We start from the raw sequence: 13,227 nt of genomic DNA, 5'->3' as shown, positions 1-13,227 counted from the left end.
CAAGACGATATTCTCAAAAGTTCAGTTGGTACCAATACTGCTATTTTACACACACAGATCGTATACTGTTGATTTTTATCCTCGAAAATTTCTATAAATGTAGAGAACATGTGTGTTTTTTGCAAAACACATTTAACAGTACAAGTAACATGCATTTCTAAATATACATTAAATTGAAACCAAAATAGATATTAAAACAAACTAATAATATGAAATCCGTTAAGAAGTGATGTTACAAAGAGCTAATTCCTCATCCATTTCACTAATAACATTTTAAGATGGTTTATCAACAAAATATACAAACAAACTAATATACAACTTGGTTTTAAATTTTCCACGAAGCCTTTTTTCCGTTTAGTTCAAATGTTTTCATTTGAGGAATAAATTCTAACTCATGAACGCCCATATAATTTGTCCCCAGTGTTGACGAGTCTACGAGAGGTCACCAAATGAAAGAACGTATTTAAATGTACTTCAATGGTGACTGCAAGAGAAAAACCAAGATTTCGTCCTATGCAAATGGATATAAGTGTTAGGATAAACTAAGCTTTGTATACTATTAAACCTACGTTTACATTGTATGTGAATCTGTCGGCTACACAACTAGTGTTAAAAGTGAAAAATAACAGTTTTTATCACAATCTTTCTGTATTTGGTTTTATTTTATATTAGTTTAAATAATATCGACTTTGGAAACAAGATCAAATAAAAATTGAGAATAGAACCAGTAAAACATTTGAATACGTAACGAAATTTGGTTCTATTGTGTACAAGCTAAATACAAAATGTTTCACAAAATGAGAAATAAAATATTTCTAGGCGTGTATTTTTGCAAATTAGTTTCCAGAGATATAATTTTATCAATACCAAGTTGCTACAGTTTCTGTTTTTAAAATGTATGCTATTAATGGAGCACTTAATACAATACTTTGACATATAGAAAATACAAAAGTATTTGTATAACTTACAGTACGAAGAAAAAGAAGAAAAGAGTTTTGAAAATAGCACTTTCAGATAAAAACTACAGATCCAATTCAACCAATACCAATTTTGACAACGATTACTGTCTGAGAGAATAAGAATCCGACGAAATAGAACTATCTCAATACTGTTTCTAAATTTATCCATATTTAAGTAATACAGTTTAAATTAATAAATAATTTTGAATATATTAGATGAAAACTTTCTGCACGAACCATGAAGTGCGAAATATTATTGTTGTCTTCCTGATCTGTTTGTTTGAAATTAAGCACAAATTAATACATTGGGCTATCTCTGCACTGCCCATCATGGGTATCGAAACCCAGTTTCTAGCGTTGTTAGTTCCCAGACATACTGCTGTGCCACTGGAAGCTCTTTTGAAGTTAAGCATAAAGCAACACACTGGGCTATCTGTTTTGTGTCCACCACGGGTATCGAAACTCGGTTTATAGCGTTTTTCGTCTGCAGATGTACCACTGGGCCGACCCGGCATAGCTAGGTGATTAAAGCACTCAACTCGTAGTCTGAGGGTTGAGAGTTCAAATCACACCAATAATACTAGCCCTTTCTGCTGTGAGAGTGTTATAATGTTTCGGTCAATCTCACTATTCGTTGGTAAAAGAGCAGCCTAAGAGTTAGAGGTGGGTGGTAAAGACTAGCTGCCTTCCTTCTAGTCTTACACTGCTAAATTTGGGACGGCTAGCGGAGATACGCCTCTTGTAGATTTGCTTGAAATTCAAACCAAACCAAACCAATCTTTATGTAAAAATAATTTGATCGTCTAACCAGCAAGTATCGTGACTAGATAAAAGAAAAATGTTGTAGTTCAAACTTATATTATTCCATAAACACCATACTTCGACTGACTGACTGACTTGGTACCGACTTTAAATGCTATTAGATTTCCGTGGAAAAACATACTAACACTTATAAGGTGTTACCATGGGGACCAAAATGAATCCACCCTATACTAACCTTCTTGTTGGTTGTGTAGAAGTACAACTTGTCAGTACCTCCATCCACAAACTTTCTATATTTTTATCAGATACATCGACTATATTCTGGGTCTTTTTCCTGGATCCAAAGACAAACTCGACCTATTCATTCACTATGCCAAAACTTATCACCCATCCCTTAACTTTACTTTCCAATTGTCTAGTGAGAAAGCTAACAGTTTTAGACGTCATTATTGACCTTTCCACATCTACATTTACCAACAGTATAAATTACAAAGCTGCTAACAACCATTTTTATTTATATTTTAATTATTTCTATCCCTCTGAGCACAAACACGCCATTCCTAAGGATCAATTCCAAGGTTTGAGACGTCTGTGCTCCGATAATGCTGACTTCAGATGTAAAGTAAACGACATCACTCGTTATTTTATCACTCGTAAATTATCTCGATCAGGGTAACTGTTTTAAAATAATCACACTTTAACTCGTATTTTATTTTTATCAGTTAAGTTGTAATGGTTGAAGTTATAATACACAGTCCAATAAAAATTCAGATCGGATATCGTTGTGTGTTTTTTTATCTTGTATCCAAATTTTGTATTTTCTTTTTGTATACTCACTAGTGAGACGTATCCGTATTATGTTATCATGAATATTGTCTAAAACTACAATAACATATTCTTCTTTTACTAACAATAATTCTTTTACTTTACGAGTGTGTGTGTGTGTGTGTGTGTTTTGTTATACCAAAGCCGCATAGGGCTATCTGCTGAGTCCACCGAGGGGAATCGAACCTCTCATTTTAGGGTTGTAAATCCGTTTATTTTACAACTATTTAAACGTACTCATAAATTAGGTTTAAAATTCATGTATAGGTTTTAACACACTTGCAAAGAGTGTTTTATTTTTACCTCAGAAAATGATTTTACGAAATATCCTTTATCATTTACTTATTAAGTAATATAATTCATGCTAAACACAGTTTAACTTGACATTATTAATCCAAGGTGATACCTTAAACAAGAGGGAACATTCAATAGCCTCTGCACTTTGAAATTAATTTAGGCAGGATTAGAATAAGTTAATACATACGACGTTTTTATTCCATTTTTATTAGCTAGATTTTGTGCGCCAGCAACATCAAGGGTGGAGAGCACATATACCTAATTCGGTTCTATTACTCATTAAGATTTCTAAACTTACCCTCAAATTAAAATTGTTTTAGGCAAGATTAGACAAAATTAATCTATGAAGCTTAGAGCATGGTTAAATACACTAATCGAAAGGTTTAACCTGCTGAGTTCAAAACTGTAACTGGATCTCAAACCGATCAAAAAGTGACGCAGCTCTGAGCTAAATGTTTGTATATAGAAAAAAAACAACACACAAAAAACTCGGAACCATCCTGTGAGTTGTTATAAATAACTCGGAACCATCCTGTGAGTTGTTATAAATAACTCTAAACCATCCTGTGAGTTGTTATAAATAACTCTAAACCATCCTATGAGTTGTTATAAATAACTCGGAACCATCCTGTGAGTTGTTATAAATAACTCGGAACCATCCTATGAGTTGTTATGTCGCGGCTGAAAGCAAAACATTAATATATATATCTGGCTTTTGCGTAAATGGGTTTATATTATAGAAATTACTCAGATGTTCTCAAGTGTAATACGAACGGAGGCACTTGTTGTTAGCGCGTTTCTAGATGGAATGCTACTCTACGCTGTTTACTCGGAGAAACTTGTGTAACGTTGACTTCCCTTTGTTGTTAACGCAGAAAACCTTAAGGAATATTTTCGTCTTCCATCACTCAGTGAAGATGTTAATCAGACAGAATATGTAACGAAGTTGGTATCAGATGGGGATGTTCTGTCTTCGTTATGCTGATAGAATAATTGTGTTTTCCTTTAAGAACCTAACTTAATCATAAAGCTTTCGTTTTCCGTTAAACAAAGCTTCATATGAAATTTTTATGTTTCAAGTTGTAGTACAAGTCTCATATGTAATTAATTATAATCATCTTAGTTACATAACAAAGCTTATGTCAACAGGAATAGTTCTGTTTTCCACTGCGATACTGCTGCTATCTGTGAAATAATTTATGTTTCCTTTATTCCACAAAACATGTATGTGTTTTAGGGATTTGATTAGTACGGGTACGAAAATACGAAAATGATAAATCACCCTCTTTTGACTAAACTATCTATAGTAAGTGCTATATGACTGATTTCTTTATTAGATCCTTCAACGTGTTATTCATAGTCTATTTTCGACAATGATCTTTTTGTTATACTAGTACGTTGCCATAGCAAAACTACGAGTTGCACAGCAACGTATTTTTCTTTGTTTTCTATGATTAATCTCAATTTTGTGATCGCTGTGACATTACAAATATTAAGCGTTTGTCACCTTTATGAATACTAAAACAGATACCAAAAGCAAATCTGTGCAGGTCAGGAACTAGGGACCAAATGACTCGCTGATGTATTTGCGAAAAAAAAAAAAATCTTAATTATTTTTAGCTTAGATTTCGTAAAGTCACACTGATTCTCCAGCAAAAACTATCCAGCTGGAGTGAGTTTGTTCGTGACACCAGATCACGTGATAATCAACACACGAAAAGTCTCAAGAACAAAACAGAATTGAAGTCGTTAGTTTAGCTGTAGGGAAGTTCGTCATGACTCGTTTATGTTTGTATACTGCATAAAGATAACTTTCATCTTTTACGTCCTCCAGTAGTACAGCAATTTGTCTGCTGAATTCGATACCTGTGGTAGAAAGATCACAGCTAGACCATTGTGTAGTTTTGTGCTTAACTTGAAACAAACAAACCATCTTTCACGTTAAAGAAGAAAAATACATGAAATCAGAAAAACTTCAAGAATCGTAAACTGCGTAATTATAGCAAGTTAGAAGTTTTAGTTTTCGTGCCATTTCGAGAGACACAGCGATGAAGTACCCATTAAAGTAGTATTTAACATAATTTTATAATAAGTTTTCATTAAACTGCTTTTAATGCACTGGTGCAAAACTCCAAAGATGGTTGAACATTGAGATATTTATTTACATTCCTTTTTTTAAATTTTGAAATCATAACGGATTAAGTAAATTAGTTGAATTCAACGTCTCAGTAGTATTTCAAATATGCTTTTCGCTGCCACAGGTATGGCTAAGTTAGTATGGTTTGGAATTAATGAAAGCCATTTAGACAATGATTTGTATATTATGAGGTATAAATAACACACTTCTCGTTCCCCTGCTAAGGCAGCGATAAGTTTAAAGATATACAACGCTAAAGTGAGAGGTTTGATTCCTTCTGTGCATACAGTAGAGAGCTCGATGTGGCTAACAAAAAAAAAACACATTACACAACTATAATTTTAAAGCTCCCCCAGTGGTACGACGATATGTCTGCAGAATCATACCGGGTTTCGATACCTGTGATGGGCGTAGCACAAATAGCCTATTGTGTATCTTTGTGTTTAATTCAAAAACAAATAAACAAACTAATTAAAAGCAGTGCGAATAAATAATATCTACAGCGGTAAGTTTACAGATTTACAGGGGCTCGTTTCGACTTGGTGAGTTCAGCAGATAGCCCGATGTGGGTTTTGCTATAAGAAAAACACCTTTAAGATAGAATAGGCTACATTCATTTAGCAATTCTTTTTATTTTTCATAAGGTACACAAAAAAAACAAAGGTATTTTACAATAAACACGGTAGAAATATAAAATTATCATTTTGTCCACCATTTTTATTTCATTGAAGCTTTTCGTAAGTAGTGAAATTAATCCAACTTTTAATTAATATTTTTAACACCAAATTTTTTAAAGAAATTAACTCATTAAGATCTTTAGAAGTGTTCTTTAACGTTGTTATAAATTAGAATGTCGTGTCTACTTGTTTTTCCACTTTTGTTACGTTAAATACGATTGGAAATATGTTTCCTTTAAACATAACTTATTTGTTCCTCTATGTAACAAACAGCAAATATATGCAACTAACTGTATTACGCTTATTAAATGACATATAGGGTATTCAAGAAATATCAGAGCTCCAGTCTCGCAATAAATGATAGAAATTAATTTTAGCTTATCGTAATTAACTATCGTAGCCTGAAGACACAACCCAGTTAGATGAAGCTATTAAGATTTTGTGTTTCCTTTTTTGGCAGTTGTCTTAGAAGAAAGTAGCTCCTCCTATCAATAAAAATAAGGATATGAAAAAAAAAATGTACCTGCAATTACATGGAGCTTTTACGATCTCCTTCTAAGATATTTTTTTATAAATAATTTTGAATTAATTGTTTGTTTGTGTTTGAAATTTCGCGCAAAACCACTAGAATATTTTCATTATTTATAGTGATTTAAATGTTAATAAATACAAATATCTAAAACATAATACGGTACGACGTGTTAAGATTGTCCAAGACTACTAACTTTTCTAATCTATTGTATAGCATTACTGCAATGATATAAGATTACTAAAGACATCAGAAAAACTAAAATCAAACAGATAACTGCACGTAATACGACTCGACTCTTCTTCTTAAATCACCATTTCTAGATAATGTTTAAAATTTCCTAAGGTTAAAGGTTACTATTAGTGCATTTTTTTATATTTACTAATCAATACAAACAAGCTAGGCCTTAGCGAAATAAGTTTGTTCCAGTCACTTTACTCTGAACTAACCCTTATAATAACTGTCTTAAATGTTTGTACGTTATTCGAAAAGTATAGTAAGTTATGAAAGAGTTCTCATACTGTTTTTATAATATTAACTGATTTTTTTCTATAATAAACTCCGATACGTTGCTATTATAAAATAACTAAATATTGTTCTTTCATAAAGTATGAGTTAAAGGATTTTATTTACAGTTCACAAATAAAACATACATGTAGGCTTGTTCCTTCAATATTGATATTTGCGAATAACAAAAACATTTTTGGATTCATAACAGCTACTTTATGACCAAGTTGTACAATATAGACAAATGTTCTAGATTAGTCTCTGTGCTTTAAGAAATCATACTTGATATTGTCATAAGCAAGCTTGAGTGTTCTCAGAAGTGTATTATTTTTATGCGTATTTCAAAAATATTCTACTAGTAAAAATGGACATTTAAATATTTTAAAGGACAAAGTTTTGATTTTCCTTCTTAAGGAGGGTGGCTCATAAATTTTGCTTTTGGGCTCAACGATTTTCTATAAATAATGCTCAATGTGAAAATCATTCTCCATAACACTCAAAGAAATCTTGATAGCAATTTTCAAAAATAATATTTGAACTACTAACAGAAATATTGTCTTAGGAAAAACAGAAAGTCACTTGTGGTTTAGTTTTGTTTCAAATTTCACGTAAAGCTACACGAGGGCTATCTGCGCTAGCTATCCCTAATTTAGCAGTGTAATACTAGAAGGAAGGCAGCTAGTCATCATCACCCACCGTCACCTCTTGGGCTATTTATTCTTTTACCAACGAATGGTGGGATTGCCCGTCATATTATTACGCCCTCACGGCTGAAAAGGCGAGCATGTTTGGTGTGACAGGGGTTCCAACCCGTGACCTTAGAATTACGAGTCGAGTGCCTTAATCACGTGGCCTTGCCGGGTCAAACAGAATAAGGATAGTGGATAGTTGTTTTATATTCTAAGCAAAGTATATTTTTTATTTTTAACTAAAACGTATAAAAACAGTTGAAAAATGTGCATGATGAATCTTATTTAAGGAGATATATTGTTGTCAAGGAGAATATATTCTTTATCACGTTACTTTGCCATATATACAATCTAAATTTGAAACTTAAATACTTGTTGAAGAATCCGCAAGCGATTGCGGCCCTATGTTCCTAGATGGAATTTAATGGTGATAACTAAACTAACTAACTAATAATTTAAAATAGCATATTTTAATTTACTGAGAAGCACTTATAAAAAACAACAACATGTATTTTTGTAATTTACATCAAAACCGAGAAAATAAAAGTAATAAGTCCATAAGCGCACTATTTTGTCACCGAGAGACACAATTTATACAAACTGTAATTAGCCTGCTTCTGACCTCCAAAGAGCATCATGGATGAATAAGTCCTAATAAGTGTGTCCATGTTTATCAATACATAGTAGAGAACTGTTTATTACTGGCAAAATGATTGATGGCGGTCTAGTGGTACGCGTTCCAGACTGTAAATCTGAGAATCTTTGGTTCGTTTCTGGTTGATATGAAAATTTCGTGCTTCACAAGTTCGGGCCATAGAACCATTAATGCTCTATTAGAGCAGCCCAACAGTTGTCAGTGGATACTGTTGACTACCAGTCTTCTCTCTAGTGTATTGATCTTAACTTAATATCGGCTAGCACATATTGCCGTAAGTTTTACCCAAATATCGGTAACCAACCAATTGTTTATTTTTATAATTTGTGTCAGGAGTTCCTTAATTCTCATGACAAAAATACAACACTTTTTACAGGGTAATTTGACATTAATATTAACGTATTAATGTGGAATCTCTTACTTATTATCATAATTTTTTCGAATTATTTCACTTATAAGTAAAGTAATACGTAAGGTATTAGGGTGTAAAATCCTTGTCTTAAGTTAACTACAAATAACAAAAAATATCTTGAATTCTTATTGCTTGTATAACATTTCAAGTGATAGGAAAACAATAAGTTTTTTATGTTACAATACTTTTTTTCTGTAACGACTTTAACCCCAACAAGTTTAGGGTCGGTCTATATTATTGTAAGCCAAGAACTTTATACAGCCAGGTGACTGAGCCAGAAGGCAAATATATAGAGCAGATATTACAATACTATGCTACAAAACGTTAAGACAAAATTCTAGTTTTCTTTTATATTCGATTTATATTGTTTTTAATTTGTTGTTGAGCACAAACCTACACAAATAGGTCATCTGCACTGTGCTGGTCACGAGTATTAACATTTCTATCCTTATAAACCACCAAACTTACGACTGAGGAATGGAGAGGAATATTCTCAAATACATTTCAATTGTTTTATCAGTGCTCTATTCAATAGGAATCAAACCCAAGGTTTTTTTGTTGTATTCCTCAAATCTATCGCTGGTTCACTGATGAACTTTTCTTACAAACAGTACGTTTGTAAAACACGAGAAATCCGCATGAAAGAGTTAAACTGTGATGCGCCATCATAATCCTACGTTTTCTAGTCACATACACCTTTCCTTATTTTTAGTTTCGTCTTTTCCCTGGTGAAATATTTTATAATGATTTAACATTCATGTTTCAGTCCCTGTGCGCTTTTGTGACAGTGAGTTATAGATGGTTTGTCATATACTTTGATTGCTGTTGTAAATATGGAACGTACCTTGAATGTGGAAAGACGTCAGACATCATTTTCATCTTTGGGTTGCAGAACCATTTCGGTTTTGTTTCGTAGTTCATCGACAATTAATTATTTCAAGGTTCGACTTTAGAATACCTTTGAAACATGGTTATAATTAAATACAGGGAACTGTACTAAAGAATCAGGAGTTTTTAGTAAGATTATTCATTTATTTACTTTCTTCAAACATAGCATCTACCTTTGAACATGGTTACAATTAAATACAGGGAATTATGTTAAAAAATCAAGTGTTTGTTAGTAGGATTATTCATTTATTTACTTTCTTCAAACACAGCATCTATCTTTGATATATGGTTACAATTAAATACAGGGAATTATGTTAAAGAATCAAGTGTTTGTTAGTAGGATTATTTATTTATTTACTTTCTTCAAACACAGCATCTACCTTTGAACATGGTTACAAATAAATAGTAGCTGTTTTCCCTTTAGACTACTTATGAAGTTTTACTAAACATGGAAAAACGCCAATTTGAAACGTTGAAAATGAAGATAATTTTAAATTTTTTTACCTCAAGAAACGAATGTTGCTATAAATTCACGTTGCGAGGAGTTGATGATGAATATATGCATTTGGGCTCTATGTGAAAAATAATCTTTTTAGTTTTACTTCGGCGAAAAAGAAAAGAAATCTGTAATGTATATATACATACGTAATTACAAGACTGAACACTGTTATAGTAAAGAAATATCAAACATACTATGAAATGATTAATTCAAATTTTAGAATTCGATCATACTTTAAATTTCACGGTTTCTTTTGAGCAACCTACTTACTGATTACCATTATCACTATTAAAATTTTTGTCCATGAATTAAAGCTAGAAATTGTTAAAACCTAAAAAAATGGATTTAAACATACAATGTAAGCATTACCTTTTTCTTATTTTTCATGATTCCTTTGTCTCTGACTCTCTGAGAACATGTCGAAGCTTGGCCACCCTTGAGTTTGAGCCCCATTCTGCCGTAGGCAAAGCTAATAATGAAAAGAGGTACGAAGTATTGTAAACAAACCAGGACATGTTTGTAGGTTTTCCAAGCCGTTGGTGAGATTTCCACGTTGTCACAAAATGGTTTGGTGTAGTTACTTGTAGTAGAATCGTAAACTTGCCTGACGCGCAGAGCAAGGGCATAGGGAATGCCAGCGGCTCCTCCAAATGTCCAGATGCTGGCGATAATCAGCTTAGCTCGTAGTTTCGTAGTGCGAAGTTTCAGCGGATATACGACGGCTCGATAGCGGTCAAGAGCAATGGCCGTAAGGGTGAATATACTTACGTTAACTGACAGGACCTGGACAAATGGACAGAAGGCGCACATGAAGTTAGGCAAGACCCAGCGCTGAAGAAGAGCGGCCTGAAACTGAAAGGGAATAGAGAATAGCCCAATAATTATGTCAGCGCAGGCTAAATTAGCAATGAAAAAGTTGGTGACCGTCTGCATACGGCGGCTTGTGGCAACAATCCACAGTACACAGAAGTTACCTACTACTGCCACGAGTGACACTGTTCCATAGCAGAAGGACAAGAGAATGATTATAGAAAGTGGGACATCGTAAATCTCTATAGAGGCCTCTGGTGGAAGAGAAGAGTTCGGAGACATAGCTATAACAATTTCGCTACTGTTGAGAAAAGTTTCATTCAATAAAACATACTCATGAGATAGAAGCGTATTCATGATATCAGCTGGTTTAGTGAGTAGAAGTTCTGAGAGAGTGCCAAGACAAGTATGTTCAATAAGTGCCACTTCCCTGTGACTGATCACAACTGTCTTGTAACGAGAGCGCCTACAGTCTTTAAGATCAACGCATGCACGTTACCACTGATGATTACTGGTTCTGTTGGCTGATTGGAAAGTAAATAGTATATGGTTGGCTGGCTGACGATGTTTGTCGTTTCTAGAGTTGATCAGCTATTTAAAGGTAATCGATTCAAAAGAAGTAACAGGCAAACTCTTCATTTAGCGTTATTGATAACGAAGAAATTTAATATATAAGAATGCATAATCCTGAAACAAGTACCAGACCTTAAATATGTTTTAATTTTCATGGCTATATTTTAAGCTTTATTTGTTATATAACTAAAGAGTTCAGAAGAAGACAAAGTGGCTTGGTTTGAATTTCGTGCAAAGCTACACGAGGGCTATCTAACCTACGTGTCCCTAATATAGCAGTGTAATACTAGAGAGAAGGCAGCTAATCATCACCACCCACCGCCAACTCTTGGGCTACTCTTTTACCAATGAATAGTGTAGTTGACCGACACATTATAACGCCCCCACGACTGAAGGAGCGAGCATGTTTGGTGCGACGGGGATTCGAAACAATGACCCTTGCATGATGAGTCAAGTGCTTAAACTACTTGGCTTTGCCGGGTCTGCATTTTATGGTGGGACAGAATGCTTCATGTGTTCATGTTTCTATCTTTCATTTATGTCTTGAAATTTGCACTGAGGCAAGTAAAGTTCTTAAAGTTAATGTTGAACAACACTGAACTAGTTGCGAAGTTTTAGCAAGTTGCAAAATAGCTTCCAGTTCAAAGGTACAGAATGTGTAGGTTAGTCTAAAAATATTTAACCTCTATGTTCACAAGTTCAATAAGTAGACTTCAAATATTTAAATAACAAGATGTTATTCTCCTCGTCTTACAGGTTATTAAAAATGAACATTATACTCACATGGTTATCACAGAAAAGTATGCATAAATACTAGTTCAATATCGCAGTAGTACGTAATGTTTTCAAGTTTTTCCACGCAACGTATGTGTTTTTAAATACAAAACTAATAGTGTCATTAATGCATTGTTTTTTTTTAAAGCGCAGATAGCCCTCAGGTAGCTTTGCGGAAATTTTAAAACAAAGAAACAAACACGTTTTTAAACATGCTCCGTCAGTATTAACCAAATAAGATTTATCTATTTGTTAGTTATGAAAACTTTATTATTTCACGAATTTTTCACTTTGCTATTCCTTCAAAATAATGTCTTAATGAATCGTATTCTTGCTAAAATGTTTTGTTCGGTAACATACCATTGTTAGAATGTTCACATTTATCGTTCATATTTCTTTGCAGAAAAACTCTGTTTCTGTTTCATGTAAGACAAAAACAGACAAGCATTTTTGTAAGTAACTAGTTATTATATTAACTCCTTTATGACACAGACATAACGTCATGTATCTGTGGTTTTGAATTTTGAACTTTTCATAACGCAGACACATACACAAGCAATCAACAGTTAACTAACTAAAGTTATTTAAAATTAACAATTAATCATATCTTTAAAAGGTATATATTTATAAGAAAATACACAATAAACACAAGAAGTTATAAAATAGTATGGCAATCATCGAACGTCAAAGTTTTGTCGGATCATTTCCAACATATCCACTTTGTCTTGGCTAGACATGACCACGTGGTTAAGGCACTCGATTCGTGATCTGAGGGTCGCGGGTTTGAATTCCTATCACACCAAACACGCTCGCCTTTTTAGCCGTGGGGACGTTATTATGTTACGATCAATCCCACTATTCGTTGATAAAAACGTAGCCCAAGAGTTGGTGGTGGCTGGCGATGAGTAACTGCCTTCCCTCTAGTCTTACGCGGCTAAATTAGGAACAGCTAGGGCAGATAGCCCTGGTGTAGTTTTGCGCGAAATTTAAAAATCAAAACAAAACCAATAACTACAGATCAAGACAAGTTTGCTACATCGATTAAAACTAAACATGACCTCAGTAAATAATTTAGCTAATTTTTACATACCATTGTAAGGTGGAGTACTTAGTGTCATAAACCGATAAAGATTATAATTCTTATATTCGTCAGGTAAGTTTCCTCGCTTTTAACTCTATTTTCGACTCTGTATTTTTGGACTTACGTTTATCGAAAATGAAGACTGTGTTAACC

At 33.4% G+C, this 13,227-nt stretch overlaps 1 protein-coding gene across 1 annotated transcript in view; it reads right to left on the bottom strand.

Annotated features, from left to right (window-relative positions):
• The window catches only part of LOC143235531 (RYamide receptor-like), a 72,265-nt gene extending 61,208 nt beyond the window's left edge, over window positions 1-11,057 (bottom strand). Inside the window, exon 1 of the mRNA XM_076473767.1 lies at window positions 10,206-11,057. Coding sequence (XP_076329882.1) covers window positions 10,206-11,003 — 798 coding nt within the window. The 5' untranslated portion in view covers window positions 11,004-11,057. The remainder of the gene's footprint in view (window positions 1-10,205) is intronic.
• Window positions 11,058-13,227: the final 2,170 nt, after the last annotated feature.

Source organism: Tachypleus tridentatus, chromosome 12 (assembly GCF_004210375.1).
Source record: "Tachypleus tridentatus isolate NWPU-2018 chromosome 12, ASM421037v1, whole genome shotgun sequence".
NCBI lineage: Eukaryota > Metazoa > Arthropoda > Merostomata > Xiphosura > Limulidae > Tachypleus > Tachypleus tridentatus.
This window is presented reverse-complemented; position numbering and strand designations above follow the sequence as displayed.